The sequence below is a fragment of the Panthera leo genome, chromosome C1, assembly GCF_018350215.1.
Source record: "Panthera leo isolate Ple1 chromosome C1, P.leo_Ple1_pat1.1, whole genome shotgun sequence".
Taxonomy (NCBI): Eukaryota; Metazoa; Chordata; class Mammalia; order Carnivora; family Felidae; genus Panthera; species Panthera leo.
This window is the reverse complement of record NC_056686.1, coordinates 1,930,113-1,958,084: the sequence shown is the minus strand read 5'-3', so window position 1 is coordinate 1,958,084 and position 27,972 is coordinate 1,930,113. Positions and strand designations below refer to the sequence as shown.

At 66.9% G+C, this 27,972-nt stretch overlaps 1 protein-coding gene across 2 annotated transcripts; it reads right to left on the bottom strand.

The window, feature by feature from the left end:
- Position 1: 1 nt before the first annotated feature.
- On the bottom strand, positions 2–21,275 carry ARHGEF16 (Rho guanine nucleotide exchange factor 16). Of its 2 annotated transcripts, none has more exons than XM_042952565.1 (15): positions 21,181–21,275; positions 13,264–13,867; positions 11,354–11,399; positions 10,101–10,270; positions 8,867–8,923; positions 8,346–8,506; positions 6,662–6,814; positions 6,409–6,538; positions 4,589–4,663; positions 4,226–4,318; positions 3,017–3,168; positions 2,459–2,650; positions 1,632–1,699; positions 1,053–1,154; positions 2–563 (listed from the first exon to the last, which is right to left on the bottom strand). In XM_042952565.1, exons 2-15 carry the CDS (start codon positions 13,846–13,848, stop codon positions 424–426), a joined length of 2,124 nt encoding a protein of 707 aa, XP_042808499.1. In that variant the 5' UTR covers positions 13,849–13,867; positions 21,181–21,275; the 3' UTR covers positions 2–423. The 2 variants fall into 2 exon arrangements, with proteins under 2 accessions (XP_042808499.1, XP_042808500.1); XM_042952566.1 differs by lacking the exon at positions 21,181–21,275 and adding an exon at positions 19,722–19,747.
- Between the last annotated feature and the right edge of the window lie 6,697 nt (positions 21,276–27,972).

The window sequence follows — 27,972 nt, the reverse complement described above, 5'->3', positions numbered from 1 at the left end:
CTAAAGAAATACTTTCTTTAATGTCTGTGAAAACCTCAGTCAGGATTTCAGCACTGGCACCAGAGTCCGCTCCCTGAGGCGGGACCTCCTCTCGGAGAGTGGGGCCCTCGGTCCCACGTGGGGGGCAGGAGAGGCGAGGGAGGAGCCGGGCCACGTCCTGCGTCCAGTCACGTGCCCTGCGTGGCGGTGCGGTGGGTGCAGGACGTGTGGGAGACATGGGGCCAAGCTGGCGTGGCCCTGACAGCTTGGGGGAGGGTGGCCCCTGGCGGGGGGACGGCGCGTGCGAGCTTCCCACCGGATGCGTCTGCAGCCGGCACTGCAGCCCCCAGAGCCTCGGGAGACCCGCGGGCTGTCAGGCTCCTGGGGGCCAGGCCGCTTACTGGGGTGTGGATCTGCGCCCCTCGAATCGCCGGGCAGAGCGGGCTACACGTCTGTCTCCACGCGCAGGCGCTCCATTCTGCGCACGTTGCCCTCCACGGCCACGCGGCTGGTGATGCATCGGGCGAAGTCCTCGGGGAACCAGCCCGTCTCCCCATCTCTCAGCCTCTCGCCGTAGAACCACCCTGGACACAGACGTGGGGCGGGTGAGGGCGGGGTCCGGGCACGAGGGCGGGGCTGCGATGCCCTCTGAGCCGCTGTTCCAGAAGGCACCAGGCCGAGGCCCCTCCCTTACAGCGGATCACCACCGGCTCCTGCCAAGGGGGCCCGGTTCCGGGTCACACGGGCACCTGGTCCTCCATCGGCAGCTCGGCCTGGATGCCGGCGCATGCCCCGTGCGGGCGTGTGCAGGGGCCCCCGGAGTAGCACAGTCACCCTCCGCCCACTTACGACACAGAGTGACAAAGGACCTGATTCTGATCCCGTGACTCGGGGACATTTGAGGACACCCTGAGGGAGGGTGCCGAGGGGGCCTTGGAGCACCGTGAGCAGTGGCAGAAACTGTGTCCAGGGGGCCAGGGTCAGGGTGCACTGCCCACACGCGTGTGCCCTGGGCCCTGACGGGGCTGGCGGACTGTCGCCCGGGGCCTCCCCACCAGCGCCGTTCCACTCACCGTCTTCCTGCTCCAGAACCAGGACCACATCCGCCTGCTGCAGGGTGATCTCGTCCGCCTGCTTGGCCAGATAGGCCTTGGTGACCTCCACCTGGGGCAGGTCTGCGGGGGCAGGTGGGGTGGGGGTCAGGGGCAGAGCTGTCCCCGGGAGGACGTGGGCTCCACCTCCCAGCACATCCCCCGTGGCCTGGTCTCGGCGGGGCCTGGGCTGGGGACACGGGCTGGGGACACGTGGCAGCTTCCCCCGGAGGCCACGGGACAGGCTGCCCCTGCCCGGCAGAGGGGGCAGGTGGCTCCTAAGGGGCGGGGCTGGAGCCAGGCTGACGATCTATGGGCCGGCCCGGCTCTGCGTGCTCCAGGTACGGGGCACGGTCCTCTCCCCCGCACGGACGAGGCGGCCCTGGGACAGAGCTGGGTCTGTGCGCACAGACGGATACGCACGTACCTGGGCAGGTCACCCTGGGGGCAGACAGTGGCACGGACGGAGGGCTGGGCGATACCTCTTAGCTCCGTGCCGCCCCCCTGCCCAGGGCCGGGGAAGGGGCCGCGAGCCCTGTTCTCGGCGCGGCGGGCGCTCACCTCCTTTGTTGGCGGGACTCTGCCTCTCCTTGTGTGTGAGCGCCACGATCCAGCGGGCCCGGTCACTCCTGGGGCGGGACAGAGCGTGGGTGAGGCCCCGAGGCCAATCCCGCCAGCCTGGGGACCTCTGGTTTCACACGGCCCACCCCCAGTGTGGTGCTGTGCGGGGACAGGGGGTCAAAGGGCCTCCCCGGGGTTCCTCAGGCGTCCCCCACGGCCCTGGAGCTGTGACCCGCAGTGATGATGAAGTTCACGGGACACTGGCATCCTTTCATGACCCCCCACAAACCAGTTCCCTCGGGGGCCGGGTGTGGGAAGTCACAGGCAAGAGGGGCAGCAGACAGGCTTTACCGAGTCAGGCCGACCCCGAGTCTCATCTGCCCAGGGTCACAGTCAGGCAGCAGCTGCACCCCTACAACCCGGGCGCTGGGTCCCAAGCCCACCGTCCCAGGGTCACAGTCAGGCAGCAGCTGCACCCCTACAACCCGGGCGCTGGGTCCCAAGCCCACCGTCCCTCCCTCCCCTGCCCGCTGAGCCCCCTCCCTGCTGGCACCTCCCTGTGCTGCCCAACGCCCCCCAGCCTGTTCTGACCTCATCACCCCCACCACTGGCGCCCATGCTCGAGCCCCACTGGCCTCACGGCTGCTTCTTGGCAGAGGCCTCCTGCCCCAGGACCTTTGCACTATGGTGCCTCTGCCAGGCCCTCCTCCCCGGGCCACGCCGTGCTGGTCAGGCTGTCCCCCTCCTGGCATTCCCTTCCCTGCCGTGTTTCCCTCCGTGGTCAGGTCCCCCCCCCGCCCCCGCCCCGGGACCTCCCCCCGACTCACGCGGAGTCGGACGACAGCAGGATCTTCTCCTGGCGGCCCTCGCTGTTGTGCAGCAGGGTCACCTGGAAGGGGTGCGGCAGGGAGGAGCCACGGCTGCCGCCGCCCCCCAGCAGGGAGGGGTCGGAGGCCTCCGTCTTCTGGACCCGGATGTGGTCCACTTGGGCATAGTCCTGCACCAGGAAGCTGTCCTCGCTGCAGGGAGACAAGGGGGCGGCCAGATGCCTCCGAGGGTGTGTGGGCGGCCCGGGTCCCCCGCCCGACGGGGGCCAGAAGGACGCTCCTGAGGGCTGCCCCCCTCCCCCCACCCCCTGGGGAGCACAGGCGGTGCGCTTTCTCGTCCCCGTGGCCTGGGCGGGCAGACCCGGGTCTGCAGGCACAGGGAGAGACCTGGCCGCCCCACGTCACATGCAGGGGGACCCAGGCCGCTGCCGGGGCCAGGCCAGGCTGGGAGGGGGCCCCCACCGTGTGCCCCAGCTCTGAGGAGGCCCGGGTGACTCCCCCAGGCCCCTCCCGGTCCCCATCTTGGGGCCACATGGCCCGGCACCCACAGCGGCCTACCTCTTCTTCTTGGTGACCACCAGGACGTCGTTGAACAGAAACAGGTAGCACGTGGGCCGGCTGGCCAGTTTTCGGAAAAGCCCGGTTTCCTCCACCACAGAGAGCTCCCCACGCTTCAGCAGCCAGCGGGAGGCAGAGATCAGCGGGAGGGACTGGAAGGAAGGGCCGGGGAGGTGCCTGAGTCGGGGCGGTCGGGGTGTGGGCGAGGATGTACTGAGGCCGGGTGGGCACCAATCCCTGCCTCCAAGGACTAGGTGACTGCCCCCTCCCCCCGGGCTGGACCGAGGAGGAGGACAGTGGGATGTGTCCTCGCCTCAAACAAAGGGCTATTCAGTTGGCCGACAGGCACAAATGGGGCAGCTGCGCTGTGCCAGGTCCCCGGCCCAGATCCTGCTCGGCCACCCAGGCAGGTGGGTGCCCTCCCTGCCTCCGGCCGGGCCCAGGGACTCTCCAGGCACCTACTGAGCACCCCCTGAGCCGGAGAGCCCCTCACACCCTCGTCCGGACCTCTGTGGCCTCCCTCCGTCACTCCGTGGCCCTCGTGCCCTGCCCACAGCACCTGCTCCAGCCCGCTGGGCAGCCTCTGCCGGCTGATGACAAGTTGAGGCCCGGCCCACAGAGCTGCCTCCAGGCCCTGACTCCCGTAGAGCAGTTCCCAGGAGGAAGCGTCTGTCTGCTCCTCTCTTTCTGCTGGGCGCCACCCTCCCCAGGAGGTGCTTCCTGCGGAAGCGGGATCCCGGTGGCCTGGGGCACAGCGGGGTCCTGGGCAGCCGGTGGGACCACCCCTGGACCATGGGATGGTGGGGGATCCATGGGGGACAGAAGTCTGAGCCCTGCCTGCGTGGGACGGCCTTTAGGATGCCTAGGCCCCCGCCCCAGAACTGACGGGCTATTCCTGGCCTCACGGGGAAACCCAAGATGCAAGCCGGCCCGGACACCGTCCTGCCCCCCGACCCCAGCATGCCGCCTGCAGCCCTGGGGGTGGGGGCACAGGCCAGAGAGACCCGCGTACCCACTGAGCCTCGGGCAGGAGCGCCGAAAAGCTGAGCCTGTGGCCAAGGGGGTGGGAGTCACAAGGGTGCTGGGGAGGCAGAGGCCCCGGCCCCCTCGGTGCGGGCGCCCGCAGGGGCCTCCCTCCAGCCGGAGCCCCGAGAGGCGGTGGCCCCCTGACCTGAGACGAGCCGGGCGAGGAGCGGTGGGGGTGCCCACCTTGACCTTGCCGAAGTCCAGCTGCGTGTGCAGGGTGTACATCTGTTCTGTGCGCTCCATCTTGTGGGCTCCCTCGTTGCACCGTCTCACCAGCTGCCAGGCGGGCGTCGGGAGAGCAGGCTGTGCCGTGGGCAGCGGCCCGGCCGCCCCGGCCCCGCCCCCACCCCGCCCCCGCCCCCACGGGCTCCCCCATCGTGTTTCAGCTCCACTCCCTCCGTGAAAAGCTGGAGACGATGGCACTGAAACCTTCCCTCCCTCCCTGCCTTGCCCTCAGGGTCTCCACTGCTGGGTGGGGGTAGGGGGGCAGCATTCAGGCCCGGGCTTGGTCTGGGCGCCCCCTCCTCTCCCCTGGACCCTCCTCACCTTGCTGATGGCCTTGAGCGCACGGCTGGCGGCCTTGTACCTCTCAGGGTGGCCCTGGCTCTTGAGGCAGAGGGTCTGCAGAGAGGATACCACACGTGAGGCGCCGAGGACCCTTTTGCCCTCCAGGCTCAGGGGCCTGCACGGGCAGGGGCGCCTCCACTAACGTCACACCAGGCGGGGCCGCAGGGAGGTCGAGGGCCAGTGTCCAGAGGGCTCCTGCCAGGCCGCCCTGGGGTGCACAGCCCCCAGACGGCTCTGCTGGGTCAGGCTGGTTCGTGGGACCTGGAGAGAGCACGCTCCCGGGACCCCAGCCCTTCCAGTCCTTGGCTGTCTCGGACCGGTCTGGGCGGTCCCCGTGGCCTCTCTCTGTACGCTTCCCAGAGGGACCTGGGAGGTCTGATGTCCCGTCTGCTCGGAAAGATGGCACTCTAAGCGGGAGCCACACGCTGCCTCTGTGTGCTGTGTGCACGGCTGCACGTGTACGAGTATGTGCACGCAGATACACCTGCTTGCATGTGTGCGAGCGTGCACACACGCGTGTGCCTACATGTATACGAGTGTGAGCACGTGTGTGCACCTGCGTGTGCGAGCGTGTGGACATGTGTGCGCCTGCATGTGTGCGAATATATGCACACGTGTACACCTGCCTGCATGCGTATGTGTGCACACATGTGCGCCTGCATGTGTGTGAGCGTGTGCACACGTGTGTGCCTGCGTGTCGAGTGTGAACACACGCGTGCAAGTGTGAGCACACGTGTGCGCCTACATGTGTGCGAGCCTGAGCACATGCGTCCGCCTGCATGTGTGCTAGCCTGAGCACACGTGTGCGCCTACATGTATACAAGTGTGAGCACACGTGTGCGCCTGCATGTGTGCGAGTGTGTGCACACGTGTGCGCCTGCATGTCTTCAAGCGTGAGCACACATGTGCACCTGCCTGCATGCGTATGAGTGTGCACACATGTGTGCCTGCATGTATGTGAGCATGTGCACACGCGTGTGCCTGCATGTTGAGCGTGAACACACGCGTGCAAGTGTGAGCACACGTGTGCACCTACATGTATACGAACGTGAGCACACGTGTGCGCCTGCACGTGTGCGAGCCTAAGCACACACGTGTGCCTACATGTGTGCAAGCCTGAGCACACGCGTCCGCCTACATGTATACGAGCGTGAGCACACGTGTGCGCCTGAATGTCTTCGAGCGTGAGCACACGTGTGCACCTGCGTGTGTGTGAGCGTGTGGACATGTGCACACGCGTCCGCCTGCATGTGTGCGAGCCTGAGCACACGTGTGTGCCTGCATGTGTACAAGCATGTGCACGCGTGCACCTGCACGTATGCCTCTCGCCCCCACCTGCCCCGCAGCACTGAGCAGGCATCTCCGAGGCATGAGCCACTCCAGTGAGCTCTTCAGAGCTCCACGCACAGAAGGGAAAGTGACGGGCACCCGGGCTGCCCTGGGGGCCCACAGCCGGGACAACTGGCCGAGGATCCTGGAAAGGAGGCAGCGGCCCAGGACCCGCACTCGGCAGAGGCCCGGGCAACCCTGGTTCTCACTCATCCACCTGAAGGAACCTCGTGAACCTTCTAGTACGGGGACGAACACCTGCGGAGTGCTGGCGCCGCTCCCGGCACAGAGCCCGGGGGGAGGGCGGGGTGGGGGGAGGCTATCAAATGTCAAAGCCGTCTTAGGACTGAGTGACGGGGTGGGGGAGGGGGCGTGCCGTGCTCCACTCCACTGGAAGGGGGACCCGGGCAGCTCCGTCCCGGCGTCCGGCCGACCTCCCTCCCCGGGCGGGGTCCGCGCCGTGTACTCACGTCCGTCAGGAGGGGCAGCCGGGTCACCCTCTGCATGGGCAGGATGAGGAAGGAGATCATGGGGAGACCCCCGCACGCGGGACGCTTCTCGATCTCCCTCAGGGCCTCGTGGAAGGCTGCGTTGCTGCTCCTGCGACAGAGAACGGGGCTTCCGGAGTCAGGGCGGCAGGAGGGGCGGGGGAGCCCGCAGGAACGCGCCCCGAGACCGAGGCCCCCCGAGACCGAGGCCCGCCGAGACCGAGGCCCCGCTCACATCAGCCTCTGCAGGGCGCGCTGCTGGTAGACCTCGTTGGAGCAGTAGGCGACGTAGGGGTGGAAATGCTGCTCCGCGTGTTCCTCCAGGATGTCGCTGATGTCCTCCACGCACACCTGCGCCTTGTGCCGCTGCTCTAGGGCCTCGAAAAACCTGAGGGGTGAGAGCGGGCTGGGGCCCGGCCGTCGGGGACTGGCTGCCCAGGCCGGCGGCCGGCCGTGACCTTCCCGGGGAAACCCCGGGACGGGTCAGCTCCTTCAGCCTGAGAAATAGGGCAACTCCGAGGCCACTTCCCGCGCGGTGCTGGCGGAGACCCCGGGGGAGCCCGCAGGCCGGACGGGGAGCCTGCTGCTCTGGCTTCATGCCCTGGACTTGGGTCAGGCCGGCCCGGAGCCCCGGCTCCCTCTGCCCGGCTCAGGGTGGGAGTGGGGGCTCTGGGCGGACTCCCCGGCAGGGACCCCCCCAGGCCCCGCTTCCCCCTGGGGCTCCCTTCCGAGATCAGCCGTGACTCGGCCTCGGCCACGGACAGGAGGCCGCTGCCGCCTCAGGAGGCCGGACGTCCCACCCCAGGACAGCGACGGCCAGCCAGAGGCCCTGGGGAGCTCAGAGGCAACCACGTGGCCGCCTGGCAGAGAGGACAGCCGGCCTACGGCGGCCCCGGGGCCTCTGCTGCGCCTCACGGACACGGGGCTGAGGGGCAGAGCTGAACGGAGGGGCAGCCACCATCCCGGGCCCCCCACGGAGTCAGGGGCTGCAAGCTTCCCCGGGGCTGGTCACCGCGGCTCCGCAGGAAGACTGTCTCCAGGGACAAGATAGCCACCCCCCGCCCACCCACACGGCCCTGAAGCTTCATGGGGCAACAGGTAGCAGGGGCTGGGGGCTGGGGGGCTCGGGGGGCTGGTCTGATGCTGATGTGAGTGAACCGGGGCTGAGCCACCTTCTGTCACCTGCCCCACCCTAGTCTGCAGAGGGGGGCTCGTGGGGCCCACCTATGCAGTTTAGAGAGCATGCTGGGGCATGAGGGACGGTGTCCCGGGGTCTCCTGGGACCCAGCGTTGGGTGCAGCTGAGTGCACAAGGGTGCATACGTGGGCTGTGCCCTCCATGGGAGTAAACACACACATGCACCCACTACCAACCACACTCACACTCACGCAGGCACATATGTGCAGACACACACGCACACACCTGCACAAACACACACACACACGCACTCGGGCGCACGGATGCACGCACACAGCTACGCACGGGCCCGTGCAGGTCTGGCCCCTCCTCCACCCCAGACCTTGCAACCAGGGCCCCGGGCCAGGCCCAGACAACACCGGGTGGAACATGACCCGAGGGTGCAAGTGAAGGGCCCCCCCCTCCCCCCGCCCACCCCGCCCCATGGGCACCGCCTGCCTCGTCATTAGGCCGCCTTCACCCGATGTCCCGGTGGGGATGTGCCCCGTGGGAGGAACTCCACCCTCTCAAACATCCAAGGGACAGGGCGCTGGGGCTGCCGGGGCGCCCGCGGGCCTGGTGCCCAGCCTGTCCCTGGGCCAGCTGTCGGCGCCCTCAGGGCCCGAGAAGGTTCTCGCGTTCCCTCCCGGCGGGCAGCAGCTCCGATCCGTCCACCCCGCAGTCCCGGACCGGGAGTGTCCTGGAGCCCCAGCCCTCCCGCCCTCTGTGGGCGCGGGCCTCACCTCTGGCTGGCGCTCAGGACGTCCAGGATGTTGGAGAAGAGGTGATGACGCTCCATCTGGGTCATCGTTGCCTGCAGCTCCCCGGACTGCAGGAACTCGGCCACCAGGATGCCCAGGCTGTGCTGGTACGAGAACTCCGACGTGAGGATCTCAAAGATGGCCTGGCGGGGAGGACAGCGGCTGCTGGGGCCACCCTGCGCCTCGGGGGTGCGGTCAGGGTGCGGGACGGGCCGGACCCGGGGCAAGGCTGGGAGCGTGGCCGTGGGGACGAGAGCCCGACACCTGGGTACGCGCTCTGGCTCAGCGGCTACGAGCCGTGATGCTGGCGAGGACTCACACCCGCATCCGAGAAGGGGCGACGGTAGGCCCCGTCACCCCGCCAAGGACATCAGCCATCGTCCCAGTGCCCGGCCCAGGAGGTGTCCCCACGACCACCGTCCCCCGTGCGTCGTGTGACCCACGCCAAGTCTTGGGCACAGGACTGGACCACCCCCCCCCCCCCCCGCCCCCAGCCCCCTTACCTCCTGCCTCTTGCGCTCCTCAGCAGGCAGCCTGTCCAGGATGCCGGACTCCACCACCTGAGGGGGGCACAGGCCTGGGGGTCACGGGGTGCTCATCCCGGAAGCCCATCCTCCCTTCCAGAGAGCCCCGGGGCGGCTGAGGAACGAGACAGGCATCTGGAGGGGATGGCCGACAGACACCCGAGGGTGGGGAGCGTGGGCTCCGTCCCCTAGAGCTGTCCCGGGGGCGGAGAGGCCCAAAGCCACCCAGGAGAGCTGAGCGGCGAGCCACGGCCATGACTCAGACACACCTGGCCCAGGTGGGCGTGCGTCCTGCCCGGGAGGTAGGGGAGGCGTTCCAGCTCTCCACCCCTGCAGGCCCAGCGGCCCTTGGCTTCCCTGACTCGCGTGCTGCCCATTCGGCCACAGCGTGTCCGCGGTGGCCCTGCAGAGCCGGCCAGGCCGCCCCACGGCCCAGGGGCACCCCCCTGCAGGACCCAGGGCCACCTGATCCTTGCCCTCCTCCCCTCTGGGCTGGCCAGAGGCCGTCACCAGCGCCTGGGCCGGGAGTTGGGGGGCCGGGTAACCCCCTGCCTCCTCGTCCAGCCCAGAGGCTTGGCTGAGATCCCCCGAGCTCGGCCAGGAATAGAATCTGCCGGCATTTTGAGGGTGCGGGGTCCTGGACCATCTATGCCAGGAGACCACCCACGCACCCAGGCTGCGTGCAGCTCTGTCCCTGGGCCCTCAGGGGACGGGTCACCAGCGCTTGCCCTCCTGGGGTAGTGGCAGGCACCTCCCCACACACACCTGCTCAGAGCACCAGGGCCTCTGTCCCAGCCGAGCTCTCCCCGGAGACCCCCACAGCCCTAGGGCAGGGCCCTCGCCCTTCCCCTGCCATCTCCCCCCTTGGACCCTCCCGCCGCTCTCCCGGGCCTCGGAGGGGGGTCCTTCTGCCCACAGCTCCGCAGGCCACTCTGAGTCGGGCGAGGGCCAGGGGCTCACCTGTGGGGGGCTCGTCACCCATGCGCCGAGGCCACGGGCCCCCAGCTGCTCTCCTTCCCTCGGGACCAGACCCAGAGTGCCCTCGGAGCAGGGCGGCTCTGAGGGTGCCAGGAAGGGGGACCCCCTGCAAGCTGGGCATAGGAGGGTACTTCTGGAAGCCTCCTCCCCTCACGGGGAGGACCCCGACCGGCTTTGAGGGGCCAATCGCCCGTGGGCTCGGACACAGAGCGTCACCCCACCGTCCTGGCCTCACCTCCGGGAGCTGGCTCCAGGTGATCTGCGCCGGCCGGTAGCTCTTGACCACGATGGGGGCGTCCGCCTTGCCGGTTCCGTCGGGGCTGGACGGCTCGTCGAGCAGGTCGTCGTCAGACTCGTGGCTGGTGTTGAGGCCCCGCTCCCGGATCTCCTGGTAGAACCTGGGGTCTGGGGACGGGGGGTGTGTCACCGGCAGGCCTGGGGGCTCTGAGCGGGTTCCCCCCGGGAATCTGCGGGCTGAGTCCTCCCCGGGAGACCCCGAGGGCATCAGGCGGTGCAGGGCCCCCCACCGCAGGCTCCCCTCAGGCTGGCTGGCTCCCATGGCCGTGCCCGGCCGAGCCCAGGACAGGGCTGGTGTCCCCATGCAGAATGTGGCACCTTCAGACCAGGGCCGAGCTGACCAATCAGAGCCGTGGGGGCCGCCCTCGGTGGGGGCTGCTCCCAGGCTGGGCCGAGGGCAGTGGACGCCTGTTCCCGAGTCCTCCGACCCGAGGTGCGGTCTCCTGCTCTCCCACTCTGCAGCCATCACCACCCGCCCCTGCCCCCCGGGGGCCAGCTGGTGCCTGGCTCAGGGCCACCAACCCTAACCCTTCTCTTCCTGTCCCGGCTCTGAGACTGGGCACCACCGCTCCTCTCCCTGGGGCAGGAGGAGGCCCGGATCCTGACGCCTCCCCACCCCCAGGCCTGTGGCTGTCCACACAGGGGGGCCCCCTCCTGGCTGAGCCCCTGCACCCTAAGAACCCTGCCCCCTCACAGCCACTGGGTGCTGCATCCTGGCGGGCGGGCCCCTCCCCCGTGGGGTCCCGTTGGCATCACCCCTCAGCAGGCCAAATGCACTGCTCCGGGCCCTCCTGAGCCCCCAACACTGGGCTCCCTGTGTCCCGTGGGCAGTATACACAGCATGGGTGTCTACACCCTGGGGCCAGCACCCCTGGCTGCACCGGTGCAGACGGGCCTGGCACACACATGCACGCTGGACAAACGTCTCCTGGGGTGAGTGTGGGCGCTCTGTCCATCCCCTGCCCCTGGAACAGCACAGAAGAGCCCGAGGGAACTTTCCAGACACGTCAGAACTACACGATGAGACAAGCCACCAGGACCTCCAGCCCCCAGAGAAATCCCAGTCGGCCCGTTCTCCCTGCGCCGCACCAGACTGCCCTGCCCCCCAGCAGCCCCGGCGAGACCAGCCTCAGCTGCGCCCGGCCTGGCCCACACTGGCCTCTTGAGGTCACGTCCCCTGGCCACACTCACCGTCCTTGAAGGAGCCCTTGTGTGCACGTTTCCGCCCCAGTGTCCTCTGTGCAAACAAGAGACCCGGAAACAGCGGCCGTCAGTGGGGAGGAGGGGCAGGTGTGAGTCCACAGCAAGGCCACCCTGGGGGCCCGGAGATCTCAAAGCACCACATGTGAAGGCATGCTCAACAGGAGGGGGCCCCTGCTGGGCACGTGGAAGGTGCTCGATAGACGTCAGCTCCACAAGGAACGCACGGCCACCAAGCAGAGGCTAGGGCAGGTAGGGCAGGGTGACTGAGAGCTAGGCAGACCCAGGAGGGCTGCCTGGAAGAGGCAGGCAGGCCTGAACTGATCAAGAGCGGTGCTCAGGACAGCAGGCTGTTCCGACTGGGTCTAGAGAGAAGCCCAAGCAAGGCTGGACGGGTGTGGTTGGAGGGGGCTCAGAAGGCCCAGGGTGGGAGCCGGGGCCACACCGGGGGAAGCAGAAAGGGCAGGGACTGGCAGGTTAGTGTCGAGCTCCCAGCACAGGCTTGGGGTCCCAGCAGCTGCTGGCAGGACTGCAGGGGCAGGTGGGGGCGGGCAGGGTCTTCAGGCACCCCCGGCCCCGGCAGCTGGCCGCACAGAGCCTGCCCTCTTGGCCGGGACACGGTTTTTCCCGACCTCGGAGCTATGCAGGTTCCGGGAAAGGGAGAGGTTTCTTCAATAAGTTGGGGCCTGAAACTCCCCTTGTGGGTCTGGAATGTGTGGCGCTCCCCCCACACTGGGCCCTGCTCCCCCACCCCGGGCCCCGTGCCCCCGCTCCCAGCACCCCTACCCCTCCTGCCTCTGGGTCTGGGCACCTACCCAGCGTTCACCCTCTGCTTTCTGCCTCCGGACCACCTCTGTGCCCCCGCTCGGAGTTCCTGGGGAGCCCCTCCTCCGTGCTCTGCTGGCCCCCCAGGTTCCCCCAGCCCAGACCGGAGCACCCTGGTGCACACCTGCCCCCTCCCTGCCCTAGGACCTCGCTGGGAGCCACCTACAGGGGTGCCCTCGGCACCCCGGCTCCAGCTGTGCAGGAAGTCAGGAAACGTCTGATGCGAGGGAGTGACGTGGCAGCTGGACGGGCCCTGGGTGGCTGCAGTGTGCCTAGGTCCTGAGGCAGCTTCTGGGGCCCGGGCATCTCAGGGAGGCCTGGCAGGAGCCGCGCCCCACCTCCAAGGCCACGGGCATCTGAGGACTGCAGTCAAGGTGGTCCCCGGGGGTCCCCTCTGCACGTACTCCGACGGGTGGGCTTGGCTTCTCCTCCGCCCGCGGCCACGGCTCCCGGTCCCGGTGACAGCCCCCGGAGAGGCGGCCACCGGAACATCAACTCTGGGCACGGGGGCCCCTTCCCACCAGCCCTGTGCCCGGCCCGTTCTCTCGAGAGCACCGAGGTAAGAGCGGCTGTCGGGCGGGGCGGGGAGGGCGTGCGCGCAGAGAGGGCGTCACGCGTCTCCTGAGTCCCCAACCTGGGGGGCCCCTCGGGCAGACCCACCGAAGCCAGGTGCTGCTGTGAGGTCAGCACTGAAACTCGTCCTTCAGACAGGCCGGCTCCCCTCGGGGCTCAGAGAGAGAGGCTGCCTTCGGGACGCTCCGTTCCTCGCTGCAGCTGAGAGCGGGGACTCCCGAGCCCGGGGTCCCACGGAAACCCCCCGACCTCGCCGAGCCTCGACTGCCTCATCTATAAAGCGGGCACACTCACACTCCGCTCGCAGCCCGCCCATCAGACCGAACCGGATACACGTCAGGACCCTGCGCGAAGTAGGTGCTCACTGAATGGCAGCCGCATGAGACAGGTGACGGTGGCGGTGACAGCGAGGGTGACAGTGAGCCTCCGTCTGTGCCTACAAGCTCCCGAGGCCCCTTGCGGCACGGCCCCCGCCCCGAAGTCCAGGCGGCACGGCCCCCTACCTTATTCTTGGCCGGGCACCGAGCGGGAGGCTGGCTGGGCTCCTCCGCCAGGGCCTGGAGCTTGGGGCTGAGCTGGAGGGGGCCCCTCTCCCCGCCCGGCGCCTCCAGGCCCTTCATGGCCGCCCGGTAGGATCGGTTCCGTAGGTTCCGTCTCAGCGCCCCCCCGGGGCCCGCGTCCACGTCCATGTCGTCCAGGGAGAAGCTGGGGGCTGACAGGAGCCGGGGGTCCCGCCGGGCGGCCTCCTTGCTGAGCACGGCCGCCCCGAAGCTCTGGTGGCGGGCCGGGGTCTTGGCCTTGCTCGACACGGCCAGGCTTCTGGGGATCAGCTGCTGAGTGCCCATCTTGAGGGCCGCGGGGCTCTGAGTGCTCAGGACGACAGCCCGTGGCTCCTCGTCCTTAGGGGACACAGCGGGGGGCACCAAGGTATCGAGCTGGAAGCCTTCGCTGTCCCTGAGCTGCAGGGCGCCCCGCACCATCGGGAGCCCGGACGCCGGGTTCCCCCTGGCATCGAGCCGCAGCTCGGAGTGGAAGCGGTATTCCAGCAGCTTCTCTTCCAGGGAGCTGTCCGAGTGTCGCTGGGACATGCTGAGTGGCCACGGCGTCCTGGGGCGAGAGGGCAAAGGTGAGGGCAGGCGGACACGCACACCCTGCGGCCCTCCTGCCCGCGGGCCCCGCCCACCGCCTCTCAGCGCCCGCCCGGCCAGGGACCCCGCTCGGGATGCAGGGCCCGGAGGCCGGGAGGGGGGTGTGCGGGGGGCGGGAGGCTCAGGCCTGCCGGGACCCAGCTGCTGGGACCGGGGCGGAGGACAGGCGTGCCCCCCACCCCGTGCTTCCTCTGGTGGGTGCCCACGCCGAGGACGGACCCCCAGGCCGAGGGGTGCAAGCGTGCGGCAATGAGGGGCGCGTGGCCCCGGGGCCCTGCCGGCCCGAGCCGGGTCGGACACTGGGCATCTTGGCACCACCTCCTCCTGGTCACCGTGAGCACCGCGAACGAAGCTGTCTGTGGGGCTCCCGGGACCCCGGCCTCCACCGCACCCCCACGTTCCAGAGCACGCAGGGCCAGGCTCCGCCGTGCTGGGGGAGGTCGTGTCAGCTCGCTCACTCGCGGGACACGCTGGCCGTCTGCGTTCTCGGTTTGCAAACGAAGACACGAGGCCCCAAGAAGCCCAGGAGCCCCCGGGGTGTGGGACGGGACGCGTGGGAAACTGGGGGCTGACCCCCGGCCTGTGTGATTCCAGACCCTCTTTCTTCACCGCCCCGCGTGGTGACTCCCGCGTGGCCGGCTGTCTAGGCGGCCTTTCTGCGTGTGCAGTGACACGCCCGGACTTTCCCGCATTCACGGACTCTGAGCAGGGCCGACCGTCCCCGTCTCAAAAGCCCACGGGCACGGTCCCTCTATGCCTGGATGCAGAGGGGGGAGGGGGGCGTCTGCAGACACCCGGGGCCCACAGCCCCCGCTCGGTCTCCCTGCATCCCGTGGATGCCCGTCCCTCCGGGGACCCCGAGCGCCTCACACGTGCAGAGCCCCGCCGACCGGCGTGGGGCCGGCTCTTCAGCTCGGTCTGGCTCGTGCCGGGCAGAGGGCGCACGGCCCTGCGGTGTGGACGGGGCCGCCGCTGCCTTTCCACTGTGGGCGGGGCAGGGCCCACACAGGCCTCCCGGCCACCGGCTTCCAGCCAGCGACCGTCACATCCCTCGGCTCTTTTCTGTGCCTCCCGCTCAAGATTGGCAACGTGGGCAGAATGGTGACAAAGCCTCGGGAGCAAGGCTCCCGCTCGGGGGAGTCAAGTGCTGTCGCAGCCCAGCCCTGGGCTGCAGGGCTGCGATGGAGCGACGCCCCAGCCGCCGGGCGGAGCCAGGGCCACAGTCAGGGGCGGGAGGACCTTGGAGGCCCGCGGGAGACGCACTCCTTTGCACCTCCTCCTTTCAACGTCAATGCAAGCAAACGGAGCCGCCACTCCTGTGCTTCCTGTAGACACGGGGCTTGTGCACACGAGGCCGGAAGCCCATTTTTCAGGCGGAAAAATCAAGTCTCCGAATCTGCAGCCCAGGTGGCTGAGACTCCGCGCACAGCTCCTGCCCAGCATCCTTTGCCACGTGCCCTGCCGATCTGGGAAGGAACGGAGACGCAGTTTATCCGACAGCTCCGTGGGAGCGAGGCGGTCACCTGCCCTCTCCTGCCCCGGGGGGGCGGAGGGGGACACGCAGCCAGAGGTGCCCGGGCCTGCGCCAGGCCTCCCGGGCCTCTGGAGTCGACGGTTCCCTGGACCCCAGGGACACCCCTGCCATCCGTCCCAGGACACGCCAGGCAGGTCCCAGCCCGAGCCTACCTCCCACACTCCCCGCCCAACCCTGCATCGGAAGTTCCCGGCCCGGCCTCGGCTCCAGAACCCCTCCCTGAGGGGCAGCCAGGCCCCAGAGGGCCCTAAGCCACAGCCACCGGCCGGGGTGACAGCAGCAGCCGGGAGCCTGGCTGCCTGTGCTCCGACCCCCAGCACACAGGGTCTCAGCTAAAGCCATCCCAGACAGGCGAGTGTGGCTGCCTGAGGAGCCCTGGCCGCCCCCACCCCGGGAGGACTGCCCACACATTCCTGGGGACATTCTGAGTCCCAGGCAGCCAGCGGCGGGCGGTCCCCCACCCTGGCTCACCCACCCCCACATAAACTTTGCATTCACCCAGGCCTGGCTGAGAAAGGGGTTTCTGGTAGACTTTGACCTCCATGCAGGCCAAGCAAAGTGCCCCCGAGTGGGGAGCCCGAAGGCTCGGTCAGTCCTCTTAGTCTGGGAGGCGTTGACCGTGGGGGCATTTCACCTCGTCGCCCTGAAAACCAGCACTGTGACTGTGCCTTCCACCTGCCCCATCCCCACCTCAGGCCCTAGGCCTGGGTCTTCTGGGCCCAGACCCTGGACCCGGACCCTGGACCCGGACCCTGGACCCCAGACCCCGGACACAGCCAGTAGCAGGGCTGCTCCCAGCAGGGGGCAAAGTCTACTCTGGGGACAGGAGGTGCCCCAGCAGGAACCTGTCGGGTGAGCCACTGCTGGGTGTGACCTCCGTTCTCAGTAAGGTGGCCACACCCACAGGCCTGGAGTGCCACCCGCGAGGGGACCGAGGCCCGAAGAGGAGTGGGTGCCATCCCAGGGCTCTGCTGGACCTCCAGGACCGGGGCCGGCTGCAGCCAGCTGTCGGTGGGGGGGGGGGGGGGGGGGTGCAGCTGACCTGGGCACACTCTGACCTCCTCCTTCTAACCTCAGGGTTCTCACAACTCCCCGGGCACAGGTCCAAAAGTCACACGGCACCGAGAGGCCTACCGTGAAAGACAGGTGTCCCCTCCTCCACTGCCCTGTCCCCCACAGGCCACCTCTCCGGGCTCTACAGCTTTTCCCCGATGTCTGCTATTCTGAGATCCCCTGATCGCACAGGCCAGCCTCTCCCTGCCGTGTGGACGGGATTCCAGCCCGGTACGCAGGACCCGTGGGTGTCTGTGTTAGTACAGCCGGCTGGGCCGAGCAGGACGCCAGCGCCTGGCCTCCCCTTGTTAATAATTCCCTCTTGTTGACCGGCGGCTGTCCTCCTGTTAACTCCCCATGCGTTCCCGTGTCCCTGCCTCGCGTGTCCCTGCCTCGCATCAGCCCTGGTTCTCCCAGAGACCCTGGCCTCTCTCCCCAGCGCTCCCTTCCCTGCCCCCAGATCCCATCCTGGAACGGTCCTGGAGCTCCCCACCTTCCTGAGGCTACGAGGTAGCCTCACGGGAAGCAGATCTTTGTCCCTGGGGCTGGTAACCTGCTGAGCTCAGAGTCCCGTGGGAGATTATTTTCTTCCAGAATCCGGAGGCCTCCTTTCTTGTCCGGTGCTCTGCTCCTGGGAAAACACCAGACACACTCCGACGCTGGCTCCCTGGACGATCACAGCCTGGGGCGTCCCCTGCCCTGTGGAGGTGTGGCTCCCACTTTCTGGGGAGGGGGGGTGACAGGGAGCACCAGCACTCGTGGGGAAAGGTCCACACGCACTCCCTGAGCCACAGACTTGTGCCTCCTTCCAGCCCCTTCCTCGGGCCTCGCAGGTCTGGGCGCATCCTGGGGATCTCTCGTGCAAACTTTCCCCCGCCTGTTTTCTCCAGCCCCTCTTTCCGGGACGGCCCGGATCCCGCACTCCAACCTCTGGCATTGTCTCTACACTGCAGCCTCTTCTGTCCTGGGTTTTCATTCTCTGCCCACGCCGTGGGAGATTCCAACCCTTCCAGAAACCAGCACGTCCTGCAAAGAGCTGTCCAGAGCGCCCTGTCCCCGCGGCGTGCTACGGCTTCTGTCGACGCTGAAAAGGTCGCTTGTGGTTCCTTTCTGCTCCCTGGCCGTCCCTGTATGGGCCTCCGTCGCCAGCTCGAAGGCAGCAGGCCCTCCCGGTCCCTCTTGGCTGTCTGCTTCGACTTTAGCAGGGAAGACGGCGCCACGCAGGGAGCGTTGCTGCCCCGCGTGCTCCTTGGGGAGCCCTGCCCCCCTGGGTCCTCACCGGCTGCCGGCCTTGGCCTGGTGTCCGGGGGCCAGTGCAAGGGAGGGGCTGAGGGCACGGACTCGGGCAAATGCCAGCCACACTGTCCGGGCAACGGAGCTCCCGAGAGGGAGGCCAGCTGCCCTGCGGCGACCATGGGGTCACAGGGGCGGGTCTGCTCCCCAGCACAGCTCCTCCAGAGACACCCGGGGCCCTGAGGGCTGCGTGCTGCGTGTCGGTCTTCCTGAGGGGTGTGGGTCCTTCAGGCCCAGGGATGATTTCGGTTCACATCTGCACACACGGCTGGGCTCCACGGTGAGAAGCGAGCTCTTGGCTGTGGTGGTGCAAGCTCCGTCCTGCTGCCCTCGCCCCGGTGCCGCATCCTCCCGGGGGGCCCTGGGGTCCGTGCCCAGAACCACCCACACGGGTACTTAGCTTTGAGCCGGCAGAAGCCACCAGGGTGCATCGCGGGGGCTTCCACACCCATCCACGCCACCTTTTAGGTGACTTTCAGGGGACCTCCTGCTGTCTCCGCACCGGGTGGGCGGTGACCTGTTGAGTCCTTGGAATCCATGGCATTTAACTCTCCTTTTCCACTCCGCAGCCGGCCCGGTGTCCGAGGCACAGGTGCAGGGACAGGTGAGGGGCACCTGAGACTTGGGAGGGAGGAGGGGCAGCAGGCGGGGTCAGGGAGGACCACGTGGCTGGGTCAGCGGGGCCTCAGCGGCACTTGGTGCCGGGGGTCCTTGCAGCCCGGTGCCCGGCTCCTGCGTTCTTCTCACCAGACGGGCTCCCTGGACTCCGTGGGCTCAGCGCCCGCCCTCCCGCTGCCTGACAGAGGAGATCAGTCCGCCCGGCCCTGTGGCCCTGTCCACAGCTGCTCCCACAGCCACTGGGACCACTCCGTCGGTGGGGCCTCTCTGTCCCTTCTGCCCTGCCTCCAGGTCCGGCTGACCCCACCCTGCCCGGTGGGGCCCGGCCTCCCGAGCACCAGACCCTGGTCTTTGCTCAGGCTGACTCGGGCCACGCTGATGGTCTTGTACTTGGGTAGTTCTGCAGGGCCGAGCTCAACCGTCAGAGTCACACGGGATCTGGGGGCAGGATTTGGGTGTAAGTCACAGAGCACACAGCAGACGGTTCCATTTGCCAGGTGGCCAGGGGTGGTTCAGGGACTGCGGTGGCCTTGCCCCCCCCTCCCCCCCAGGAACATCTGGCCACATCCGGAGCCGGTTTTAGAGGCCACGAGGTCACGGCCGGGCCTGACTTGCTGCCCCGCCTGTGTGGGCGGAGACCATGCCTGCGGGTCAACACCCTGCAGGTCAACACCCTGCAGGGGGACCTGTCCGGAGCAAATGTCCGCAGTGCCTAGCTTAGCTGACTCCACCCCTTCACGGAGGGGGTCAGGGAAACCCAGCCCCGCAGAGGCCCCCTCCCTTTCTGGTGGGGCCCGGGAGACCCACTGGCCATGCCCAGCCTGGCACCCGGCCTGGCAGCAGGGAGGGGCCGTGCTGGGCCCGCCCCACGCAGAAGCCTCTTGCTATGAGGCTTCCAGGCTCGGGCAGCGGTCACAGAGACCACCTTCCCGGCTCAGTCTGCGACGTCCACGCCCCCTGGCTCCTGTGTCTGGGTCCGGACGTCCCATAAACCTGGCTCCGGGCCCAGACTCAGCTGACACGCATGCCATTTCCCCAAAGAAGCCTCTGGATGGGAAATCAGAGCCCCGACTCTGACGGGAGCTTGGACAGGTGACCAGCAGGTGTCTTCCAAATGCTTTCTCCCCGGCAGTGTCTGCAGTCCCTCCCCCATCTTCCGGAAGGTGGGTGTGTTCCCTTGCTGACAGGTGAGGGAACCCGGGGGGTGGGGGGGGGGGGTCAGGCTGCCTGTCACCAGAGAGCCGGACGAGGAGCCAGACCTGTGCTGACCTAGATGACCGTCCTGCGGGCCCCGCAGACGGGCAGGGAGTCTCACCAGAAATAAAGACGCTCTTACAGACGGTCGGTCGCACGAGTACGGTCACTGCCACGGGCAAAAACGACCAGCAGCCGCGATCCGTCTGGAAACCGAAACTAAAATTCCGGGCCCCAGACAGACGCGGGGTGAGTGGCTGTGCCCATCAGGTCACGCACACAGACTGCCCCTCAGGGACAGCACACGTGGGGGCCCCAGCAAGCCCCTCCACCCCTGTGCCTCATGTCCCCTGCTGGGGAACAGCACTTCCCGGGCGGGGGCGGAGATGACCCCGGGGACCAGAGCCCTCCCAGGCTTCTCCCCTAAAGGAGGCCCTCTGCTGGGCTCAGTCCCTCTCACTCTCCAGGTGACATCTGTCCAAGGGACTTAAGACCTTACTTCTTCCGGAGGTCCGCACCTCCTGCTGCGCTCTCCCACCAGGCCTGGGGGAGCCGGGGGCAGCGCCTTTGATCTACGTGGGCAGAGGTCGCCCTGTTCTTGTGGCCCGCGGGCAACCCCAGAACAGCTCAGTGGCAACTGAGTCGGGGCCCTCTCTGTGGGTACCCTGACTACCCCCTTTTACAGATGAGGAAACCGAGGTCCAGAAGCCTCACGAAACTTGCCTTAGTTCATACGGAACCAGGGTCCCCGCCCCTAAGCACTCGGCCCCGGGGTGTCAGGGTGGACAGGGTCAGACGCCCTCCTGCTGGTCCCGGCCAGGTCCCCGACAGGCGCCCCCCGAACCCCCACACCAGGAGGGGCAGATTGTTCAGCTCAAGGAGAGGGAGGAATCAGGCCTTTCCGGGCTTCGAGTCAGATGAAGAGGTCCCCCCCATGCCGGGTGCTGGGCTGAGACCCACCCAAATCTCAAAGGGGGCTCTTGCCTCCCGGATGCAGAAGCCGAGGCTGGCGTCAGCAGTAAATGGGGCCCCCGGCACTCCAGAAGCTGCTCCCATACCCCTCCGTCCTCCTCCCCTACCAGGTAAGAGTGAACAGCACCCCTGCCCCCCACCCGGGCCTGCCCACCACATCCACCGAGTGGGGGAGGCGGTGGATTTTGGTCTGTTGTGGGAGGATGTTCGTTTCGGGGGCTGCTGACTCTTGAGGCCAAAGAGGGTTTGGGCAGCAGATTGCCCGGAGTTTGGGGGAGGGTGGTTTTGTCCCCGCTCCTGACCTCCATTTCCAAAGGTCCTGGGGCTTCCTAAGGGTCTCCCGGCTCTGATGTCTAAACAGGAGACCCTGCGACAGAAGCGTCCCCCCGGGGCTCGAGGGGAGGCAGGGGGCGGGCAGCAGGACGCCGGAGGCCGCGCGGGGTGGGGCCCGGGGACCCGGGTCGGGCCGCGCCCGGGCTGCGGGCTCCGTCCCCCGGCGGAGGGAGGGCGCCGCCAAGTTTCGCCGACCGCGGGGCGACGGCGGGAAAGGCGCCCCCGGGTTCCCGGGCCTCCCCGCCCCCACCCCGCTCACCCGTCCCCAGGCTCACCTGCGCCCCGTGCCGGGCGGAGGACGTGGCGGCCAGCGGGCGGCGACTCGGGCCGGTGTAGCCTCCGGGCTCCGCGCCCCGGCCCCGCGGCCGATCCGGGCCGCGCTCCGAGCGCCGCCGGTCCCTCCCAGGCCCCGCCCCCCGCTCCCTGCGCGGCCCCGGGGCCGGGGTGGGGGTGGGGGGAGGGGAGGCGCGGGAGGGCGCGCGCGCGCGGCCGCAGGCCAGGTGGGCGCCCAGGTGGGTGGGCCCGCGCGCGCGCGGGCAGGGCGTGGGCCGGGCGGGAGCGGACGGCCGGGCGCGCCCGGGACACCTGGCCGGGCCACCTGCGTCACCGTCCCCACCTGGCCGGCCGGCGCTCACGTGACCCCGCGGCCGGGCCGCAGGTGTCCGCCCCCGGACCGCCCACCCCGCCCGCTGCGGCCCGGCCGGCGTCGCCCGCGGGCTTGGGGCGTGCGTGGCCGGGCAGTGACCCTGAGCGGGCTCCCGCCTTCCTTCCCGGCCTGGCTAGCCTGCCTCCTCCTCCAGGAAGCCCTCCTGGAAGCCGACCGGCGCAGAGGGGAACCTGATCTTCTCAAGGCAGGAAAGGCGCCACCTTCTGGATTCTTTCAAAAGTGCGGCCGGAGGGCGGCCCAGCACCGCACAAAACACTCTTCGCGGTTGTTGATGTCAGACGTTGGGGTCCGGGAGCCCATGGTCGAGAAGGAATACTTGAGAGGTGCCTGGCTGGCCCAGCGGGGAGAGCGTGTGAACCTGGGGTGGTGAGTCCGAGCCCCGGGTTGGGTGTAAGGATTACTTAAATAACAGTTTCAAAAACTTAAAAGAAAAAAAATTCTTTCGATGTTTTTGGTGCAAAAACAGGCAGTGTTATTAAAACACGGGGACAGGAGCCGTGGGCAGAAAGAGCTGTCCTGGGGCTGTGAGAAGTGACTGGTTACATACTTTCAGGTTGGGCGGGGGTTAGGGACTGGGAAAGCCTCTAAGGACTTTGGAAGCAAGGTGTCCACGACCTTGAGGGGCCAGCTGCTGTTAGGATAAGGCCATTTACTCCTGTCTAGTAAAACCTTAGTCATGAGACCCTTTAGATGTCTGTCAGTGGGCCACGTGCTTGGAGGCTGGTGGCCAACATGTATCTTGGGGGGATAAAGGAAGGGATTTTTACAGGATCCTGGAGGTCAGGCTAATGTCAAGCCAAGGTTGCCCTTTGCCTTTAGCACATTGACATCGAGGCAGCTGAGCTCCTCGGGGAAGGTCGCTCTGCCTGTCTCAGGTACTTGTCAGTGGGCTGCAAAGGGACTTTAACCTTTTCTGTATTTCTTTCGCCTTTGTTTCCCACACCAGTGGTTTTCATCACCCCCATTTTACAGGTAGGGCCACCGAGGCTTGGGAAGGAAGGCGCTTGCTAGCCTGTGCAAAGTCAAGCCCAGCCGGCAAGCCTGGCCTTTCCGGGTCTTGTCCACAGTGGGTCCCCCGGGCGGAGGCTGCCACAGAGGCTAATTTCAGGAATCAGGATCTTTAGTCCTGCCGGAGGCGCCAGGGGCTGGGAGAGGTGACCTGTCGTTCCGCCAGGCCGGGGCAGAATGTCCTTTGTCACCCAGCCTCCCCAACCCCCAGCCTCACACCAACCCAGGGTGTGGCAACGGCAGAGTGCTCCCTGTTCGCCCCTGCTCGGGAACCGCCCGTGCCCATCCAGCAGGGGCAGCGGCCTCCACTTCCCCGTGAAGCCCACCCCTCTTGTTCGCACTCTGCCTGTGCAGCCCCCCTCCCCGCACCTTTCCAGGGGGAAAGCCCACGTGACTCTTTCCCAGGCTCCCCATCCTGCGGGAGGCCCAGCCCTGCTCAGGAGAGCTGGAGCCCTCTCCGTGGGAGAGACATCCTCTTGCCCCACTGAGCCGGTGACAGGCCGCCTGCCGAAACCTCAGGAGCCATTGTGTGTTTGTGCCTAGTCACGGGGTCTGCCTCTCGTCCCTGCTCTGTTCCTCCTGCAGCTGGTGTCCCAGAAAGAGAAGGCTCGTGGAGGACCGCCGCGGCGCCCTTGGAAGCCCCAGGCGCGAGGGGCGTGTTCGTTATGGCAGCACGTCCTGGTGAGCCCTGACCGTGCCACCTCCCTTCTTCCTGATGTCACAGCCCTTCATCTGGGGCCAGCCCAGGGTTCATCTGTAGCAAGACGCCTTCTCCTTCCTGCTTTCCTTCTCCTTTCGCTTGGAGGTATTTATTGAGCGCCTACTGTGTGCTGACCGTTGGGCTCAGCATCGGAGATACAGCTCTGAGCAAATCGGATTTGGTCTCTGTCCTGAAGGTCCTGACTGCGCCTTGTGCAGGGGGGAGGCGGGGGGGGGCCTCAGACCAAGGAAGCTGATGTCTTGCCTCTGGAATGCTTTCAGGGCGGGGAGCTCACCCCCTCCCAATACAGATCGTTGCATTGTCTGCCTTCATCACATTTTTTAGATGTTCCTGGCGTGACGTGGTATCCAGATTTTTCATCATCCTGGCGTGTTCCCCCAAGACACTTCAAAATGTGCCAAAATCCTTCTCAAAATGTGGTCTTCAGAACAGAACCCGGTACCATGCCAGTATAAGAAAACGGGGAAAGACTCACCTCCTCTCTTCTGGATATGATACCTCTGTTAATACAGCCTCTTCGTGCTGCAGCCCTTACATGTACCCATCCCACAGCACAGAGCCCGAGGCCCTATATGCAGCAGGGGCTCAGCCAGTGCCTGGTGACTCACTGATGTGATCTGAGGTCCCAGGACTCAGCCCCAGAGATGGCGAGTGCCAGCCTCCTTCTGACCTGTCTCCAGGTTCCCTTTTCCGGAAAGGCCCATTGCTAAATTTCCATTTGAACGCACTGGGACGTGCATTTGGGTGAATTTTCAGACCACCTTCGTGCCTGTGCTGACCCCAGGCCTTGGTGCGGTGGGCAAGGTGCAGGGGCGTGTCAGCCCGCAGGGCACAGTCTAGCCCGGGGGCATAGGCCCACCCTCCCCTGGCAGCTCCCTCTCCAGGGCTGGGTGAGGGGGTGCCACAGCCTCACAGGGCTGACTTGGCATTTTCTTGGGTGTCGTGCTTTGAAGGGTCCCGCCCAGCACACCTGTGGCCGGCCCGATGCTTGCCCGGCGTCGGGGCTCCCATCCCCTGCCACGGGTGTAGGTGCCACCTGGGGGACCCAGGTTGGCCACGGGAAGGTGCCCAATGGGGCCGCCAGTGCCATCTGTGTGTGTTTTGGGTAGGGGGTGCCGATGGCTGACCCCTGTGGGTGGATGGACAGCTTCTGGGCAGCACCCTGGGAAAGGTGGGGCGCTGCTGCCCTCCAGAGGCCATCTTGGGTACTGCACCCACAGGCCCAGCCTGTAGGAAGGGGAGCTGGTGGTCCTTGGGCCTTGGGGGGAGGGGAGGGGGGGAGACGAGGGCCCGCGGGTGCCTGACCCCCACTCAGTGCTTTCCTATAAAACGCATCTTCAGAACTCTGCTTGGTCATTACAGGGTTAATCCCCACCCCAGCCCTTCCTGCCCAGTACCTACTTGGCCCCACCAGCACCCCGAATCTGGCTCTGTCCCCAAACTGGGGGGCTCTGGGGGGCATCTCCTTGTCTCCAGCTGGCTCAGTGTGTGGTTGGGGCCAGGTGACCCGGAGCGAGTGGCTTGCCTTCCCCGGGCCCCTGCTGTCTCAGTCGCAAGCTGGGGGTTAATGATGATCGTCTAAGTAGTGTAGACCTTGTTCTCAGGTGGGGCCTGGAAGGGAGCGGCTCCGGGGTCATAAGTGGGGGGAGAAGGACCCCAGGGCTGCCCGCAGGGGTGAGTCTCTGCAACTCTCTGCGCCCTGTGGCTGAGACCACGAGTGCCGGGGGCCAGGGGACACAGTGGTCGGGGACACAGTGGCCCTTCTTCCCCGCTTCGGGCCTCTGGGCTGGCCCCGCCCCTGGCTGACAGATGAAGGCTGCTTATCTCATGAAACCCCACGAGGCCCTCTGCAGGGCCCCCAACGTCAAAAATAAGGACCCCAGTGTTTGCTCCCCGAAGCTCAGGGCCTTTGCACATGCCACGGTTTCTGCCTGGGATCCTCTTCCTCGGCAGTCTTCACGGAGCCGTCCCCCGATCGTGCACACCTTTGCCTCAAGCACACCTTCTCAACCAGGCCTTTGCTCACCACCCCGCAGAGGAAGGAAGGCGCTCCTCACCAAACTCATTACTCCCGGTTCCTTGAGGTGGGTTGACTTGAGTCCCTCCCAAAATACATTAAAATCCTAATCCCAGTATCTGTGATGTGCCCTTATTTGGAAATACGATTTTGCAGATGTAAGTAAGACAACGTCAGAGTAGAACAGGCCGGGCCCTAAATCCAGTGCTCAGTGTCCTCATACAAAGGGGGACATTTAGACACAGAATAGAGAAGGCCAAGGGACGACAGAGGCAAGGGCTGGAGTGACGTGGTCACAGGCCGAGGGACACGAGGATGGCTGGCAGCACCAGAGGCTGGAAGAGACGAGAAGGACCCTGCCCTGGAGCCCCCGGAGGGCAGGCGTTCAGACCTCCAGCCTCCAGACGTGACAGGACCCGCTTCTGTGGCTTAGAGCAGCCCAGGGAGCAGATTCAGGCAGCTGTCTCCCTGTCTCCTCTGCCCTCCGGTGAGTCCTCTGCTCTGCTCATCTGTTTCCCGGTGTCCCTCTGGGCCTTGGACGCCCGCTTGTGGGGGTGGGAGCGGGCTGATCTGCAGAATGGTGGCCGGTCGGCCCGGGTTTCACGGGCCTTCGTGTGGCGGGCCTGGAAGGGCTTGGAAGGGGCTGGAAGGGGCTGGAAGGGGCTGGAAGGGCCCAGAAGGGGCCAGAAGGGCCTGGAAGGGCCTAGAAGGGGTTAGAAGGAGCTGGAAGGGCCTGGAAGGGGCTGGGGCAGTCAGCCGGAGCTCACCCCGCACACCCCAGACTCCCTACTGGCCCGAGGGTTTTTTAGCCTTGAGAATTGAAAGGCAGCTGCCATGTGGCCCTGGTTCCCGCCTTTCCCATGAAAGCCTTGGAGGTGATGCCACTGTCCCATCTCTGGGCCATCGCAGGAGGCCACAGGCCACCTCAGCTCCTACAGCCAGGGTCCCAGGCCTGGAACTGCACATCGGTGTGTGTGCCTTTGGAAGGTAACGTGTGGGTCAGCCTGGAGCTCAGGAACGAGGGGCCTTCCCCGTGCAGCGTCCCCAGCGGGGGGAGGATGTGCACCCCAACCCCGTGACTGCCCGGGTTTCCCTCTAGGGAAGTCGATGCTCAAGTCTGCAGGACCCCTTTCCCGTGGCCTGAGGGCACCCGGTGCCCCTGGACGTCTTGCTTTGAGACTTCCAGGGGCCGTTGGGGCTGCAGCCCGGAGAGATGATGCCCTGGGGCCGGCGGCCCCCCAGGAGGCCTTTCGGCCTGACCATCCGGGTGTCTGGTGCCGGGGCCGAGGACAAGCAAGGCCGCGGGGCGTGTCTACGTCCCCTTTCAGGGCCGAGCGCCCAGTGCCCGTGGCCTGTCCCCCTCCCTTCCTGGGAATGTGCCGGGGGGAGGGAAGGGGCACAACCGTGTCCTTTATTCTCTGGGCCCGGGCACCGGGCTGACCGACCCCTCGCTGCGGGGCCCCGCGTCCAGCCGGCGGGCAGCTGGGAAAGGCCTCGCTGATCTCGGAGGACGCTGCGGCCGTGAGTGGGCCTGAGGACAGAGGCTCCTCTGTGCTGGGTGAGTGGAGGCCCGGGCCGGGTGGGGTCCCCAGAGGGGGGCGGGGGCGGCACAGGAGCCCGATTGCCAAGCGGGGCCTGGCTGCCTGTCTGGCCCACCGGGGGAGCCCTGCCGAGCAGAAGGCTCAGCTCAGCAGAAGGCCACTCGCCCTTGCCCCCCAAAGGGCAAACGGTCATTACTTGCCGTTAAGCGCCTACTGTTTGCATCCTTTTATTAAGTTCTTACGCCACGTAACTGAGAGGTGACGCTTTGCCCGTTGTCACCTGGCTAGTGAGTGGCCCCAGTCAGGATGAGTCTGTCTGACCGCAGAGCCCGGGCCCCTGTGTAGTGATCACGGACTCTTTCAGGTTTCCAAAGAAGTAGGGACTTTTTAAAAAACGTGTGTATGGCCTCCAGTTGAGAGTTTCAAACATTGTAAGGATTTCACTTATAGTGAAAGCAGCTCCCATAATCACCAACTAGAAAACTGAACAGAAACGACAGGAAGGCGGGGGAAATGGTTCCTGGGAGGAAGAAGCGAGTCGGGAGAGCCCCACAGATGCACGGCTTTCTTCCAAGAGGCAGAACGCGGTGGTCTGACCCAGCTGGGGGGACAGACGTGGGGTTCAGGGAGGTGGGGGAGGGGGCGGGGACCTCTGGCAGAGGTTCAGAGACAGAGCTCCAGGAAGCCTCCAGAAATGCTACTCTGTGCCCACGCAGAGGGAGGTCCCGGAAGCCAGGCACAGAGCAGTTACCAGGACCAACAGCTCTCAGTGTCCACGCAGGGCCTGGGGGCTTTAAATGCCAGTCACCCAGAATGAAGAGGCCTCGTGGCTGCGGGGCATTTGATGGGGACCAAGGGCCGTATTTCAGGTGTGAGCTTAGCCTTCAGGTGTGAAGGCTGCTGTATGCCTGAGCCGATGAGCTGTGCAGTAAGCCTTGAAAAGACCAGGCAGGTCTCTGTCATCACTTAACGCCCTGTTGGCACAAAACTCAACATCCTTAAAAAGAACGCCAACAAAACCTAGGATCTCAACAACTTAGCATTTACAAGCTCTGGCACCTGGTGATTTAAGGAATCTTTGCCCAAAAGGATTAAAAGGAATCTGTGCACAAA